Genomic DNA, 12,410 nt, shown 5'->3' on the forward strand with positions numbered 1-12,410 from the left:
GCCTCAGTTTCTTCATCGGTAAAACATATCGTACCTACCTCAAGCCTGCCTGTGAGTTTTAACTAAAAATTGATAGATGTAAAGCGCTTAGAACAGTTCCTGGCAGGTAAGGGCTATATTGAGCATTAAGGCTCTTCTTATTCCGCCTTCCGCACAGCCCACAGCAGGGGCCACCACCTCCCACCTTCAGATCTCAATCTGCTGGCGGCAGTCCCCACGGCCCTGAAAAGGACCAGGCAGGAGCGCGCAGGCGCATTGAGGCAAAGTCTGGTGGGAAGCCCAAGCGGCCCGGCTGGCAGCCATCTTGGTAAAGGGCAGCGTCGGCAGCTTCTCTACGTAATCAGTCTGCGCGACCGGCCGGCGCCCGGCGGTCCATGGCCTAGAGCGGGCAGCCGTGGGGGCTACGGGGACCGGTGTTTGAGGGGCGTGATGGGGGAGGCGGCCGTGGCCGCGGGGCCTTGCCCGCTGCGCGAGGACAGCTTCACACGCTTCTCGTCTCAGAGCAATGTGTACGGGCTGGCGGGCGGCGCGGGCGGCCGCGGGGAGCTGCTGGCCGCCACCCTTAAAGGCAAGGTGCTAGGCTTCCGCTACCAAGACCTCCGACAGAAAATCCGGCCCGTGGCCAAGGAGCTGCAGTTCAATTACATTCCCGGTGCGTGGCGCCATGGGGCTGGGGGCTTGGAACGTAGTGCTGAGAAGGCTTCTGAGGCTCTGAGCCAGGTCACCAGATGGGAGAATGGGATCAGGGTGATGGTGATTGAAGGGGGTCAAGGCTGGTTATCTGGAGGCATTGGGGTCAGAGGACAGGGCTAATAGGGGCCTGAAGTAGTTAGGGTTCAGGATTCCTCAGACTCAGAAACCAGGATCCCTCCTGCCATGGTGATGGTGATGAGGACTCGCACCGTCCCAGAGGTCATGATAATTTGTGGTGGTCGGAGATGACTGAGTCCTAGAGGTCAGGGCTCACTGTTGATTGGGAATATTGGGGTCACGGGTCTGCCTGAAACGTGAACTTTGAACTGTCCTCTCCCAGTGGACGCAGAGATTGTCTCCATCGACACCTTCAACAAGTCGCCCCCAAAGCAGGGCCTGGTGGTGGGGATCACGTTCATCAAGGTACCCAGAGCCCTCCACCTATCCATTTTCTCCTCCTTACTGGGTCTGACCCATATCCCTCTTGCTGCCCCTACTCTCTCCTGAGGCCAGTTTCCTCTCCCAGGATTCAGGGGACAAGGGCAGCCCCTTCCTTAACATCTACTGTGACTATGAGCCTGGCTCTGAGTACAACCTGGACTCCATTGCCCGTAAGTGTGGCCTGGAGGGAAGGAGGGATGGGGAAGGGGGTGGGGGGTGGGGGGCTGTCAGGTCTCCTGTTCCCATCTGCCTGTGCTCCCCCTGCAGAGAGCTGCCTGAACCTGGAGCTCCAGTTCACTCCTTTCCAACTGTGCCACGCAGAGTAAGTAAGCCACAGGTGTGATACAATAGGGAGTGTGTGTGTGTGTGTGTGTGTGTGTGTGTGTGTGTGTGTTGGGAGGGCGGAGGCTGTAGCAAACTGGAGACCACAAACCTGCCTATAGACAATCAGACTAGTTTGTTTTTTAAAGCATCGTGCATTTAAGGTAGCCATGGACCAGACTTGGCTGATGGGCTACCATTTTGTTATCCCCGAACTAGATAATTTGAGAGTGAATTGAGCACCTGTGCTCCAGACGTGTAGAATTCTCAAATTCTAACGATCTAGATTTGGGCATTCCAAGACCCAGAAATGCCAATTTTTCTGGAGTTATAAGCTCTGGGATTCCAAGATTTGAAAATTCTACAGTTTGATGATTCTGAGATTCTGTAACATTAAAGCCCTAACGTTGTCATATTTCAAGGAGATAGAATACAGACCGTCTAGAATACTGATGTTCTAGAATCCCAAAGTATAAGAATTCCATTCTAGAACTCTGAATTCCAGAACACCAGTGTTCTAGCAGAGGGGTTGGCAAACTTTTTCTTTTAAGGCGCAGCTTCGGGGTCAAATAATCTCTATCACAACTACTCAAGTTGGCCACTGTAGCAAGAAGGCAGCCATTGACACTGTGTAAATGAATGGGTGTGGCTGTGTTCCAATAAAACTTTATTCACAAAAACAGGCCGTGGGTTTTGGATTTTCCCTGCAGGTCATAGTTTGCCAACCTCTGGTCTAGCAGATGAGAGTTCTAGAAACTGAAGGTTCTAAAGCACTAATGTTCTGGGTTCTACGATCTGGGTATTCTACCAATTCTATAAGTCTGAATATCCATGATGGCAGTTTCCAGAAGTTCTAGCATTTCAAAGGAGACAGAAAACAGAACTTCTAGAACACTGGGGTTCTAGGGTAAAGAGGTACTAGTGTTCTGAGGTTCTGCAGCCCATTCTAGAGCTCCATGTTCATTCCTGAATCCACATCCAGAGTGAAGATTCTAGCAAGTGAGGGCTCTAGAAACAGAAGGTTTCTGTGATTCTGGGACTGGAAAGTTCTAAAATCTGAGATTCTGTGAGGGCTAGTTTCTAGAATTCTACATCCTGAGATCCTAGCTCTGGATCCAGTGTCTAGAACCCAGAATGTTAGGGTTCTCGCAGGCAAGAGTTTCTGCAAGAGGAGGATTTTAAAACACACGGACTCTACCACACTGGCATTCTAGATTTTTCTGCTTTCAGAGTCCAGGTCGGGGATCAACTGGAGACCGTGTTTCTCCTGAGTGGGAATGACCCAGCCATTCATCTCTACAAGGAGGTGAGGCAGGGGGAGGCTGGGTGGGCAGAGCCCTGCTGGGGCCACCATGGGCTGGCACGGGGCGCAGTGTGTGAGGCTGGCCGCTGACTCCAAGCGGGTGGCGGGTCTTGGTTCCCCCAGAATGAGGGGCTGCATCAGTTTGAAGAACAGCCCGTGGAAAACCTCTTCCCAGAGCTCACGAACCTGACCAGTAGGTAAGAGAGGCCCTGACAGAGGCCAGTGGGAACCAGGGCAGGCAGCCTCAGAGAAATCAGGTGGTGGGAATTGACCCCTAGAGAAATCAGGCCCAGCGGAGGCCCAGGGCTCTACCGGAGGTGGGGTGGGGTGGGGTGGATGCTTCTAGGGAGGTGGAGGTGGGGGCTGGGGCCTCGTGACGGCCCTCAGGCCCCTCTGTCCACCCGTCCACCCCCAGTGTCCTCTGGCTTGACGTGCACAACCTGCCCGGCACATCCCGGCGACTCTCAGCTCTCGGCTGTCAGAGCGGTTATGTCCGTGTCGCCCACGTAGACCAGCAGAGTCGAGGTGATGGCTGGGGCGGGGGCCCAGACACGGGGGGTGGGGCGGGGCCGGGCGGGGCGGGGGTGCTCGGGGCTGGGCCCTGAGTCCTCGCCCTCCACACAGAGGTTCTGCAGACTTGGACCATCCTGCAGGACGGCCCCATCTCCCGAGTGATCGTGTTCAGCCTCTCGGCCCCCGAGGGTGAGCTCCGGGCAGGGGGAGGCCAGGCTGCGGGCTCGGCTCCTCCACCCACATTTGTACCCCTCTCCCCACATGCCCAGCTCCCCACCATCCCTCCCTCCCCCCTGTGTGCCCCACTCCAGCCCGGGAGCTCCAGTGTGCCCATTCCCTCCCCACGACGCTCCTGAATTTCAGCTCCAGCTACTTGCCCCTGTGGTGGTCTGACTTTAGCTTTTACCCTGGAGTTGAACTTCTGCCTTTCCCTTGGTGGTCTGACTTTCACCGCTCACACTGTGACTTCCTCTGACCCCCCGTCTGTGGCCTCTTCACTCTGTCTCTTGCTGCCATCCAAGTCCAGGCTTTTCTCACGGACTCAGCGCTGTCTCCCCACTCGGGGTCTCTCCTTTCGCCCCACGTGTTGATCTGTTCCTCTTACTGCGGTCTGTCCTTCTCTGGCGTTTCTCTTGGCCTGACCTCTGTAGTCTGTCTTCTGCCCCTTCCCCTGTGGTTTATCCCCTGATGCTCTCACTGTGGTCTAACCATGGACTTTTGTGCTGTCACCTAACCTTTGTCTCTTCTACCCTGGTGGTCTAACCTTGGACTTTTTAAACTGTCATCCAACACCTCTCCCTCTTCCTGGCATCTGACCTCCATCATCCTCTCGTGGTCTAACCTCTAACCCTCCCCCTGTAGCCCAATCTCAGGGGTCTAACATGTGTTCCTCTCAGGAATGGACGGATGGGGAGGAGGGAGGAGGAGCCTAGAACCTGTCCCCTCACACCTCCCCCGCCATTCACGTTCCTTCTCCAGAGACCGAGGACAGGCCACAGCAGGAGGAGTACAGCGTGCTGGTGGCCAGCATGTTGGAACCAGCGGTGGTGTATCGGTGAGGGCCACGGGGCACGTGGGTGTGGGCTGACCCCATGCCTTTGCACGGTCATCTAACCTTGTCATTCTCCGCAGAGAGTAAAGCTTTGGGTGTAGTGGTTCAGGGCTGGGCAGGTAGAGGTGTCTGTGTCCCAGGGAGAGGAGCATGAGTGTTTAAGTCTAGAACTTGTAGGGGATGTGCTGAGGCCTCGGGTGGGAACCGAGATGTCCCGTCCCCCTGGGGTAGGTGGACAGAGCATGTTGGTAAGTGTTTAATCACAGGCTCCATGTGGGAGAAAGCCCTGGTTTATGGGATCTGCCCATTTCCGTGCTGTCAACACTCCCACCTCAGTGGATTTTGAGCCACCAACGTGATGCCAAGCCGCTCACAAAGTTTCTGAAAATTTCCCAGTCGGCTCCCGTGAGCCAGTGCGAGCCAGCTGGGCACAGCTGGTGGGCGGTGAAGGTGTCCGGGCTGGGGCTGAGCTCTCAGGCTTCAGGGGGCTTCGTGGGTGTCCAGACTGGAGACAAGGGGGTCACCAGAAGGAAGGTGTGGGTTTCTATTTGGGAGCAAGGCGGTCCCACCTCCAGGGACAGTGTGGGCGTCCAGATCAGAGACAGTTTGAGCTCCCCTTGGTGGATATGAGGATGTCTAACTTGGAGACGAGGGTGTCCAGGCTTCAGGAGGAACAGCACATCCAGACCTGACCCGTGAGGGTCCGGTGCTAAGGGTGGCGGGCACCGCGGTCGACCTCAGTCTCCCCGCCGTGGTCTGACCCTCAGGGACCTGCTGAGCCGGGGCCTCGAGGACCAGCTTCTCCTGCCTGGCAGCGACCAGTTTGACAGCGTCCTCTGTGGCCTGGTCACCGACATCGATTTGGATGGGCGGCCGGAGGTCCTGGTGGCCACCTACGGACAGGTGGGGCCGGAGGGGTGGGGCTGCCGTGGCCTGTGTCCTCTGCCTCCTGCCTCTCCCCGTGTGACCCCAATCCCCTGCCCCTGCAGGAGCTGCTCTGTTACAAGTACTGCAGCCCAGAGCGCGGGCTCCTCGGGGCCCAGCGTGGCTTCCGCTTGCTGTGGCAGCGGAGCTTCTCGAGCCCCCTGCTGGCCATGGCGCACGTGGACCTGACCGGGGACGGGCTGCGCGAGCTCGCTGTGGTCTCCCTGAAGGGCGTGCACATCCTGCAGGTAGCCAGGGGCCCCTGAGACGGTGCCTTAACACCCGCCTCATTGAGGGCACGTTCTCACGGGAGAGGGGCAGGCAGGCCTCGGCCCGATCCCTCTGGAAACTGGAGCCTGGGCCCCGCTTCGGGCAAGGGGGTCATTGGCTGCAGGTCCCCTCTTGGGGGAGGCAGGCGGTTCCTGTTGGTCAAGGAGAAGGGAGGTGCTGGCGGCACTCACAGCCAGGGAGGAAGGGGGCTCGGCCACAGCATCTGTCAGCCCCGGCCCCCTGGCCTCCCTCCGCCTCCCGAACGCCTGTACTTTGTTCCGCCTGCTTCGACCGTGTCCCTTCCCTGTGGCCCAGCCTGGATCTGCCCCCGGGACCTGACCTGTGCTCTTCCACTGCGCCCTAACTTTGGCCCTCCTACTGCAGCCACCCTTTCTTCTACCTGTGTGACCGGCTTCATTCTGCCTGTGGTCTAACCTTCAGCCTCCTTCTCCAGCCAATCTCCAGCTTTCTGCCATAGTCTAATCTCAAACCCTTCCACTTTGGTCTAACCACTGAACTTTCTACTGCGGTCACGCCCGTGACCTGTGGTCTAATGTCCAGCCTTCTCCTGTACTTTGACCTCTCACCCTCCGACAGCAGCTTAACTCTCCTTACGGTTTAATATCCAACCATTCGAATGGCCCAAGGTCCAGCCTAGAACCTTCCGTTGCTGTTTAACCTTCAACTAATATGTCTGACCTCTGACCTTTTCACTATGGCCCGGCCCCAGCCCTTCAGCTGTGATGTACCTCTGTTTCCTGATCTGGTGTTTTCCCACCCCTTCGCTCTGGTCTGACTCCAGGCTCCTTTCCCATGTGGTCTCACCTGGGTTCTTTCTACTGGAGTCTAGCCTTACTGTCTCCGCTGCAGGCTTTGCTGGGGCCTTTTCCTTCAGTCTAGTCATCAGCGGAATGGTCCAGGTTAGACCTCAGAGAGATAGAGGTGGGACCCCAGTGGAAAAGTCTGAGGCTGAACCACAGTACATGGGACAAAGGTTGGACCCTCAAGTAAAACGGAATGAGGAGAGGTCTGAGGTTAGACCACAGTGGACAGGGCTGTGGTCCACCTGGGGGAGAAGGGGCTTCCCTTCTGTGGTCTCGGCCTCCCAGCATCCCGCATTGTGATCTCTTTCAAGCCATTCCACTGTGATCTCCCTTCCGTCCCTTCTCTCAGGGGCTAACTTCGGACCCTCCAACCAGGGTCTGGCTCCGTCCCTTGTGTGGTGACATAGTCCTCTCTTTTCCACTTTGGTTTGCTCCTTCTCTGTCCTGTGGGCCTAACCTTTTCTGCCAGGGTCTCACCTTTGTTCCCCCTGCTGTGGACTAACCTCAGCCTCTCTCGGGTGGTCAAGCCTCACCCCCATATAACGCGAGCTCTCCTTTATGTTTTTTTGTTTGTTTGTTGGGGTATAGTTGTTTTACAATGTTGTGTTATCTCCGTTATGTTTTGATCCATCCCCGTCCCCTCCACTGAGTTCTAACCTCAGACCCACACATCTGGGGCTGGGCTTTGTCCCTTCCACCGGAAGTTCACTGAAGGCCGTCCCCCTGGGTCTGACCTTCACCCCATCACAGAGACCCATTCGAACCCCACACACGGACCTCCCACCGTGGCTGCGCTCTCAGCCTTTGGGGGTTGGGGGGGGCGGCGTGTAACCTGCACCTTCCAGCTCTGTCTCAGCCCTGCCCTCCTCTCTCGTTTCCCACAGCACAGCCTGATCCAGGCCTCGGAGCTGGTTCTGACCCGGCTTCGGCACCAAGCGGAGCAGAGGAGACGTCAGCCACAGAGGCTGGGGGACAAGGTGGGCGCCGGGCCTGCTGAGACCCCGGCCTCCTGAGCACCCACCCACTGCCCACCCCAGGCCTGCCACAGTTCCTTGGGGTGCCCGCCTCCAGCTCTTCATGGCGAGGGAAACATCCTGAAGGAGGCACTGGTCTCCCCAGACACCCCAGGGTGGTGGAGCGGTGGGTCCTGCTCTGGCTCCGCCCCAGCGTGCCCTGTGACCCCCACTCCCCTCTCTGTGCCTCTGTGTCCCCATTTGAAAATTGGATGATCCCACCCCACCCCACCTCTATCCCCTTGAGACTCGGTCAGTGGTGATTATTTCTGTGTCTAGAGGAACCAAACTTGCACTTGTCTCCATTCTTTTGTTCGGCATACGCTTGATGAGGACCAACTGTTGCCAGGCTCTGTCGGGAGCCGGACTCACCCAGAAGAATGGAGGGAGGTGGGGGGGACTTTGGGGATTGGGGATCCAAGGTCAGACCCAGCAGCCGGACTGAAGTGGGATCGTAGCGTAGATTTCAGAGGAAAGAAAGGAAGTTAGGCCCTACAGGAAGTTAAACCTCCATAGGAAAGACTGTAGAATATAAGGGAAAGGTCTGTAGGGTTATTAGACCTCCGCAAGTGAACTGAGGTTAGACCCCAGTGGAAAGCTCTGGATCTGAGGTCAGGGCTCAATTGGAAGATAAGGAAATTGAGCCTCAGAGGAGAAGATGTGGGTGGAAAGGACTGTCGTGGGGAAGCCATGGTCAAATTGTAGCAAGGGGTCTCAGGCCAGACCCCCTGTGAATAATGCTGAAGTTGGACCCTAGCAAAAATTACTATGGTTAGACCTTGCGCCAAGAGCCAAGGTTAACACCCAGCAGAAGTGATCGATTTAGGTCTCAACTGGGGAGTCCTGAGATGAGCCCCAGGCTACACTGTCCTGGAAAGGGCTAAGGGTAGGCCTAGTTGAAAAGCCCAGGGGATTGGGGAACCAGGAAGTGGGAGGCAAGGCTAACTTCCCTGCCCCGTGGCTGTAGCGATTGCCCCTCCTGTGGCCACTTCCGTGGCACCAGGAGAAGGAATTGAGGCCTACATCACAGGGACCAGTGGAGGGCGGGGACAACAGAAGAAATCTTGCCAGGAATAGAATCGGGTCGGGAGGGTGGGGGAGCAATTCCTGAGCGGGGAGCAATTCCTGAGCGGGGTCCAGGCTGGTTGTGGGAGGGAGTTCCTTCCTTGCTGCTGCAGGGTTTGGGTGGGACCCCTGCTTCCTGGGGGGGGGGGGCAGGCACCATGGTCGTTCTAGCCATCTGTCTACCTCCTGCCATGGAAGTCCACCCGTCAGTCTGACCATCTGCACCGACAGTGAAGACTAAGCTACCAGTGCCCCACAGTGGGTCTTCAGGAGGCTGGAGCCCACCAATTCTTGGCCACCCTTGTCTTCACCTCACCTCCCAGAACCCAAGTGTGGGAAATCGCAGGGAGCCGGAGCTGGGTCGTCTCCCTCCTCTCCTGGCAGTGGGCCCGGGGATGTCCAGCCAGGACTGGCGATGGGCATGGGCCATTGGCAACATCAGGGTCTCCCTCCTGCTGCCCGTCTGCAGAGGCTGAGTGCTCCGTCGCCTCCTGTCCTGGGTGGGAGTGGGACCCTAGGGTGGGATTTGGGACATTTAAGTAGTGATGTTCTGGGTCTGTGAGGTGTGTGCACGTGTGTGTGTGTTCACCATTTCAGGACTCGTGAGTTTGTGTTCCCAGCGCCTGCCCGGTCCTTTGCAGCTGGCTGCCTAACTTCTTGCCAGCCCCTCAGTCTGGGACAGTGTGTAGTGTAGCATTTAAGGGAGAACCTGAAGCCACACTTCACCACTCTGTGCCTCAGTTTCCCCATCTGTAAAATGGGGCTAGTAGCATTTACCTCACAGGGCTTTTAGGAGGGTCAGTTGTGTCAACATGTGTCAAGCACTTATTAAAAATGTTACAACAATGCCTGGCACGTGGTAAGGGCTGGAAGCCCCTTGTGAATGGCAACTGTTGCTATTATTATTAATGGGTGCCTTTGTGGTTGTTTCTGGCTGGCTTTGTCAGCAGGCACAGCATGTGAATTTGGATCTGACTCTGGCTAAAAACATTCTTGCCCTCCCCCCAGTTCTGGGAGCCTGTGACTATTTGTAGCTGTTTTGCCTCTTTGGCCCTTGTATGGATCAGCAAGTGTGTGTGTGTGTGTGTGTGTGTGTGTGTGTGTGTGTGTGTGTGTCCGCGCGCGCGCGTGTGTGCTGTCCCTTGCCTGTGGTGCTGAACCCAGAGGGTGGGTGGGAGGCTTGGGCTGTTTCATCTCCCCCCACCCCACCCCCCGCCCCTCCTCTCTCCAGGCCCCGCCCCGGCTCCCCGCGCCGGCCTCCCCTCTCCCCGCCTCCTCCTCCTCCCTCCCTGCTCTCTCCCCCGGCCCCCCTCCTCCCTCTCTAGCCGACTCCCCCTCCCCCGAAGCCCTCCCCCCTCCTCCTCTCCTCCCTCTATCCCCTCTCCCTCCCCTCCTCCCTAGCTCTCCCTCACAGTCTCCAGCTCATCCCTCTCTCTCCCTCTCTCTCTCCCTCTGTCGGGCGGAGTCGCCCACCACTGCCAATCCAGTGCTGAGGGAACCTGCTCTAGGCTGTAGCTGCAGGTAGGAGACCCCCAGTTAGGGGGGGCTTGGGGGAAGGATGCTGTTACCCCAGGTGGGTGGAGGGGGGCATTTGAGGAGCCAGGAGCCGCTTCTCCCTGAGCTCCGTTATAGGGGATGGGGGGCTGCATATCCCGGGCGCGGGTACCAGGGCCCTAAGGTGCAGTAGGGGCGCCACCAGCGGTCAACATCCTCAACCCCTCCTGCGCTTTAGGGAGCACGGCGGGCTGGGGAGGGGGTGCCTCCTGGGCACTGAGGGGGTGAGAACACCCCACCCTGTCTGGGGCAGCACCCGCACTCGCGTTCTCCACCTACACCTCCGCCCCCGCCTTCCTGTGTCTGGGTCTCGTCTTTCTGTGTCTCCACATCTCTCAGGGGTCTCTGTCCTGCGGAGTCTGGCCGCCTCTCCGAGTCCCTTTCCCTGTCTCCCTCAGTCTCACTCTTGTCTCTGTCTCTCTCTGTGCCTGGGTCTGTTCCGGCTTTCTGTCTCTAAGTCCTTGGTTCCTCTCTGCTTTCCTCTTTCGCCATCTCTGTGTGTTTCCCTCTGTCTCTGTCTCTACTGTCTCAGCTTTCCCGTGTCTCTGTCTCGGTCCATCTCCGCGTGTATCTGTCTCTTCCCTGCTTCTCATCTCCATCTCCGTCTCTAGAACCTGGTCTCTGTTTCTCTCTCTCTCTTTCCTCTCCGCTTCCTCTCCCTGGTTAACTGCCTCCTACACACCTTTGTCTCCGCCCCTGGCAAGGGGAGACCTGGGGGAAGAAGACCCGCCCCGCCCCCTGCCGCCGCCGCAGAGTGGGCTCCCCCAGGAGGCACGGAGTCCCCCAGACTCCTCTCCCTTCCTCAGCCGAGCTCCCCCCATCCTCCCGGCTGGCATCCGCCCGTCCCTCCCCTGAGGACAGAGCTCCTCTGCTCTCCCCTGCCTTACTTCTGGCATCCTGAGGCCAGTCCTTCTTGCAGTCTAACCTGTAGCCTTTGTAGAGGAGACTGAACCAGTCCTGTCTGCAATCTAACCTCCCATTCCTCTTCAAAATTGACTGGACCAGTCCCTGCTGCAGTCTAACTTCCATACCTCTTTTGCCGTTTGTCCATTTCTTGACTCATTCATTCTTTTGACAATTACTGAGCACCTTTCCTGCTCCAGGCACAGCTTTAGGTACTGGGCCAGGCCAGTCCCTCCTGCAGTCTCGCCTCCATCGTCTCATGGTGTGCCAGCCCCAGACCTGTCTCCCAGTGGGGCTGGAGCTCAAAAGCTTCTCCACCGCCCCTTGGGGGCTCTGAGAGGGCCCTTCTGAGTCTAGAGGTCCCTGGCCGATACATCCTCTTCTTTTCTGTTGGGAAGGGGGCCCCAGAGAAGGCGGGCAAGATGAGAGGTGTGGGGCTGAGCCTGTAGCCCAGGCTGTGATGGGGTGAGGTCCTCGAGTGCCCACATGGGATTCCAGGTGGGTTAAAACAAGCACCAGCTTAAGAGTCCCACACCTTGAGTTCCATCTCTTCTCTGCCCCTGACTTGAAGTTGCATGACTTGGCCAAGCTCTTTGCCCCTCTGGACCTCAGTTTACCGATCGGCGTACCATAGCCTGAACACTGAGACTGTGTGTGTGTGTGTGTGTGACCCCCAGGCTGGGACATTGTGTGCAGGCGGGAGAGCCTGGCTTACCCTGGAGCAGTAAGCGTGCATGTTTAGAAGGCCGTGTCCCCACCGAGAGCAGGCAGCGGGCACCCCCTGCGCCCACCCTGAGCGCGGTCAGGAACCATCACCCCCCTTGACCAATATGAGGGACTTGAAGGAGGGGGTCCCACCTGGCCTGCCGCACTGACTGCCCCACCCCACTGAAGCTTGCAGTCCCACCCTACAGATGAGGTCTCCGAAGCCCCGAGAGGTGGGTGAGGCAGAACTGGGGCACTCGCCACTGACCCAGCTGGCCACCGGCCCACAAGGGAGGGGAGAGATGGCCCCAGGAGACGGTGCCCGCCATCTGCCCTCCGGAGTCCCACCCTGGCCTCCACCTGACGCTTTCGCCCCTGGATTCTAAACCCAGATTATGTTTCACGGCTGCTCATGGAGCGAGAGAGGCAGAGGCAGGACCCTCAGGAAGAGGGAACCCAGCTGTCCCCAGTGACAGGGCTCAGCTGTCCCCAGTGACAGGGCTCAGCTGTCCCCAGTGACAGGGCTCAGCCCTCTTGGTGGTTCATTTAACAGATATTTATCTAGTGCTTTCTCTCCCTGACCCCTTCTTCCCTAAGGCCCCGGGGAGAGGAAACCAGGTTTTGCAGGAAAAGGCATTGAACCAGGCTGCTTTGCCCAGCGCCAGGGCAAGGAGGGCGGGCCTCCTATTGGCTGACCCGGGTCTCCCTTGAGGACTGAGGCGGGAGGGACAGGTGGTTGGACTTGAGGGCGGACTTCCCAGGCCATGGCCCTTCCCTGAGAGAGGGAGCGAGATGCTATAGATGAATTCTTGACTCCCAGGTGGACCTGG

General features: G+C 57.9%; 2 protein-coding genes across 2 annotated transcripts in view; both read left to right on the plus strand.

Annotated features, from left to right (window-relative positions):
- The first annotated feature begins 383 nt into the window (after positions 1 to 383).
- Positions 384 to 7,642, plus strand: KPTN (kaptin, actin binding protein). Its single transcript, XM_059905061.1, has 12 exons — positions 384 to 652; positions 1,034 to 1,116; positions 1,220 to 1,304; positions 1,402 to 1,456; positions 2,686 to 2,761; positions 2,882 to 2,955; positions 3,174 to 3,283; positions 3,383 to 3,460; positions 4,250 to 4,325; positions 5,090 to 5,225; positions 5,312 to 5,494; positions 7,225 to 7,642. The coding sequence occupies exons 1-12, from the start codon at positions 430 to 432 to the stop codon at positions 7,351 to 7,353; spliced, it is 1,308 nt and encodes a 435-aa protein (XP_059761044.1). The 5' UTR covers positions 384 to 429; the 3' UTR covers positions 7,354 to 7,642.
- A 2,279-nt stretch (positions 7,643 to 9,921) lies between these two features.
- The window catches only part of SLC8A2 (solute carrier family 8 member A2), a 30,088-nt gene continuing 27,599 nt past the window's right edge, over positions 9,922 to 12,410 (plus strand). The window contains exon 1 of the mRNA XM_059904042.1: positions 9,922 to 9,939. The gene's annotated coding sequence lies outside the window, so the exon portion shown is untranslated. The remainder of the gene's footprint in view (positions 9,940 to 12,410) is intronic.

Source organism: Balaenoptera ricei, chromosome 19, assembly GCF_028023285.1.
Source record: "Balaenoptera ricei isolate mBalRic1 chromosome 19, mBalRic1.hap2, whole genome shotgun sequence".
In the NCBI taxonomy this organism is placed as follows: Eukaryota; Metazoa; Chordata; class Mammalia; order Artiodactyla; family Balaenopteridae; genus Balaenoptera; species Balaenoptera ricei.

Coding starts and splice junctions, on each gene's coding strand:
- KPTN (XM_059905061.1), top strand. CDS start 430: ATGGGGGAGGCGGCCGTGGCCGCGGGGCCTTGCCCGCTGCGCGAGGAC. Junction 1,305..1,401: donor CAACCTGGACTCCATTGCCC/GTAAGTGTGGCC, acceptor CTCCCCCTGCAG/AGAGCTGCCTGAACCTGGAG. Junction 3,461..4,249: donor CAGCCTCTCGGCCCCCGAGG/GTGAGCTCCGGG, acceptor TTCCTTCTCCAG/AGACCGAGGACAGGCCACAG.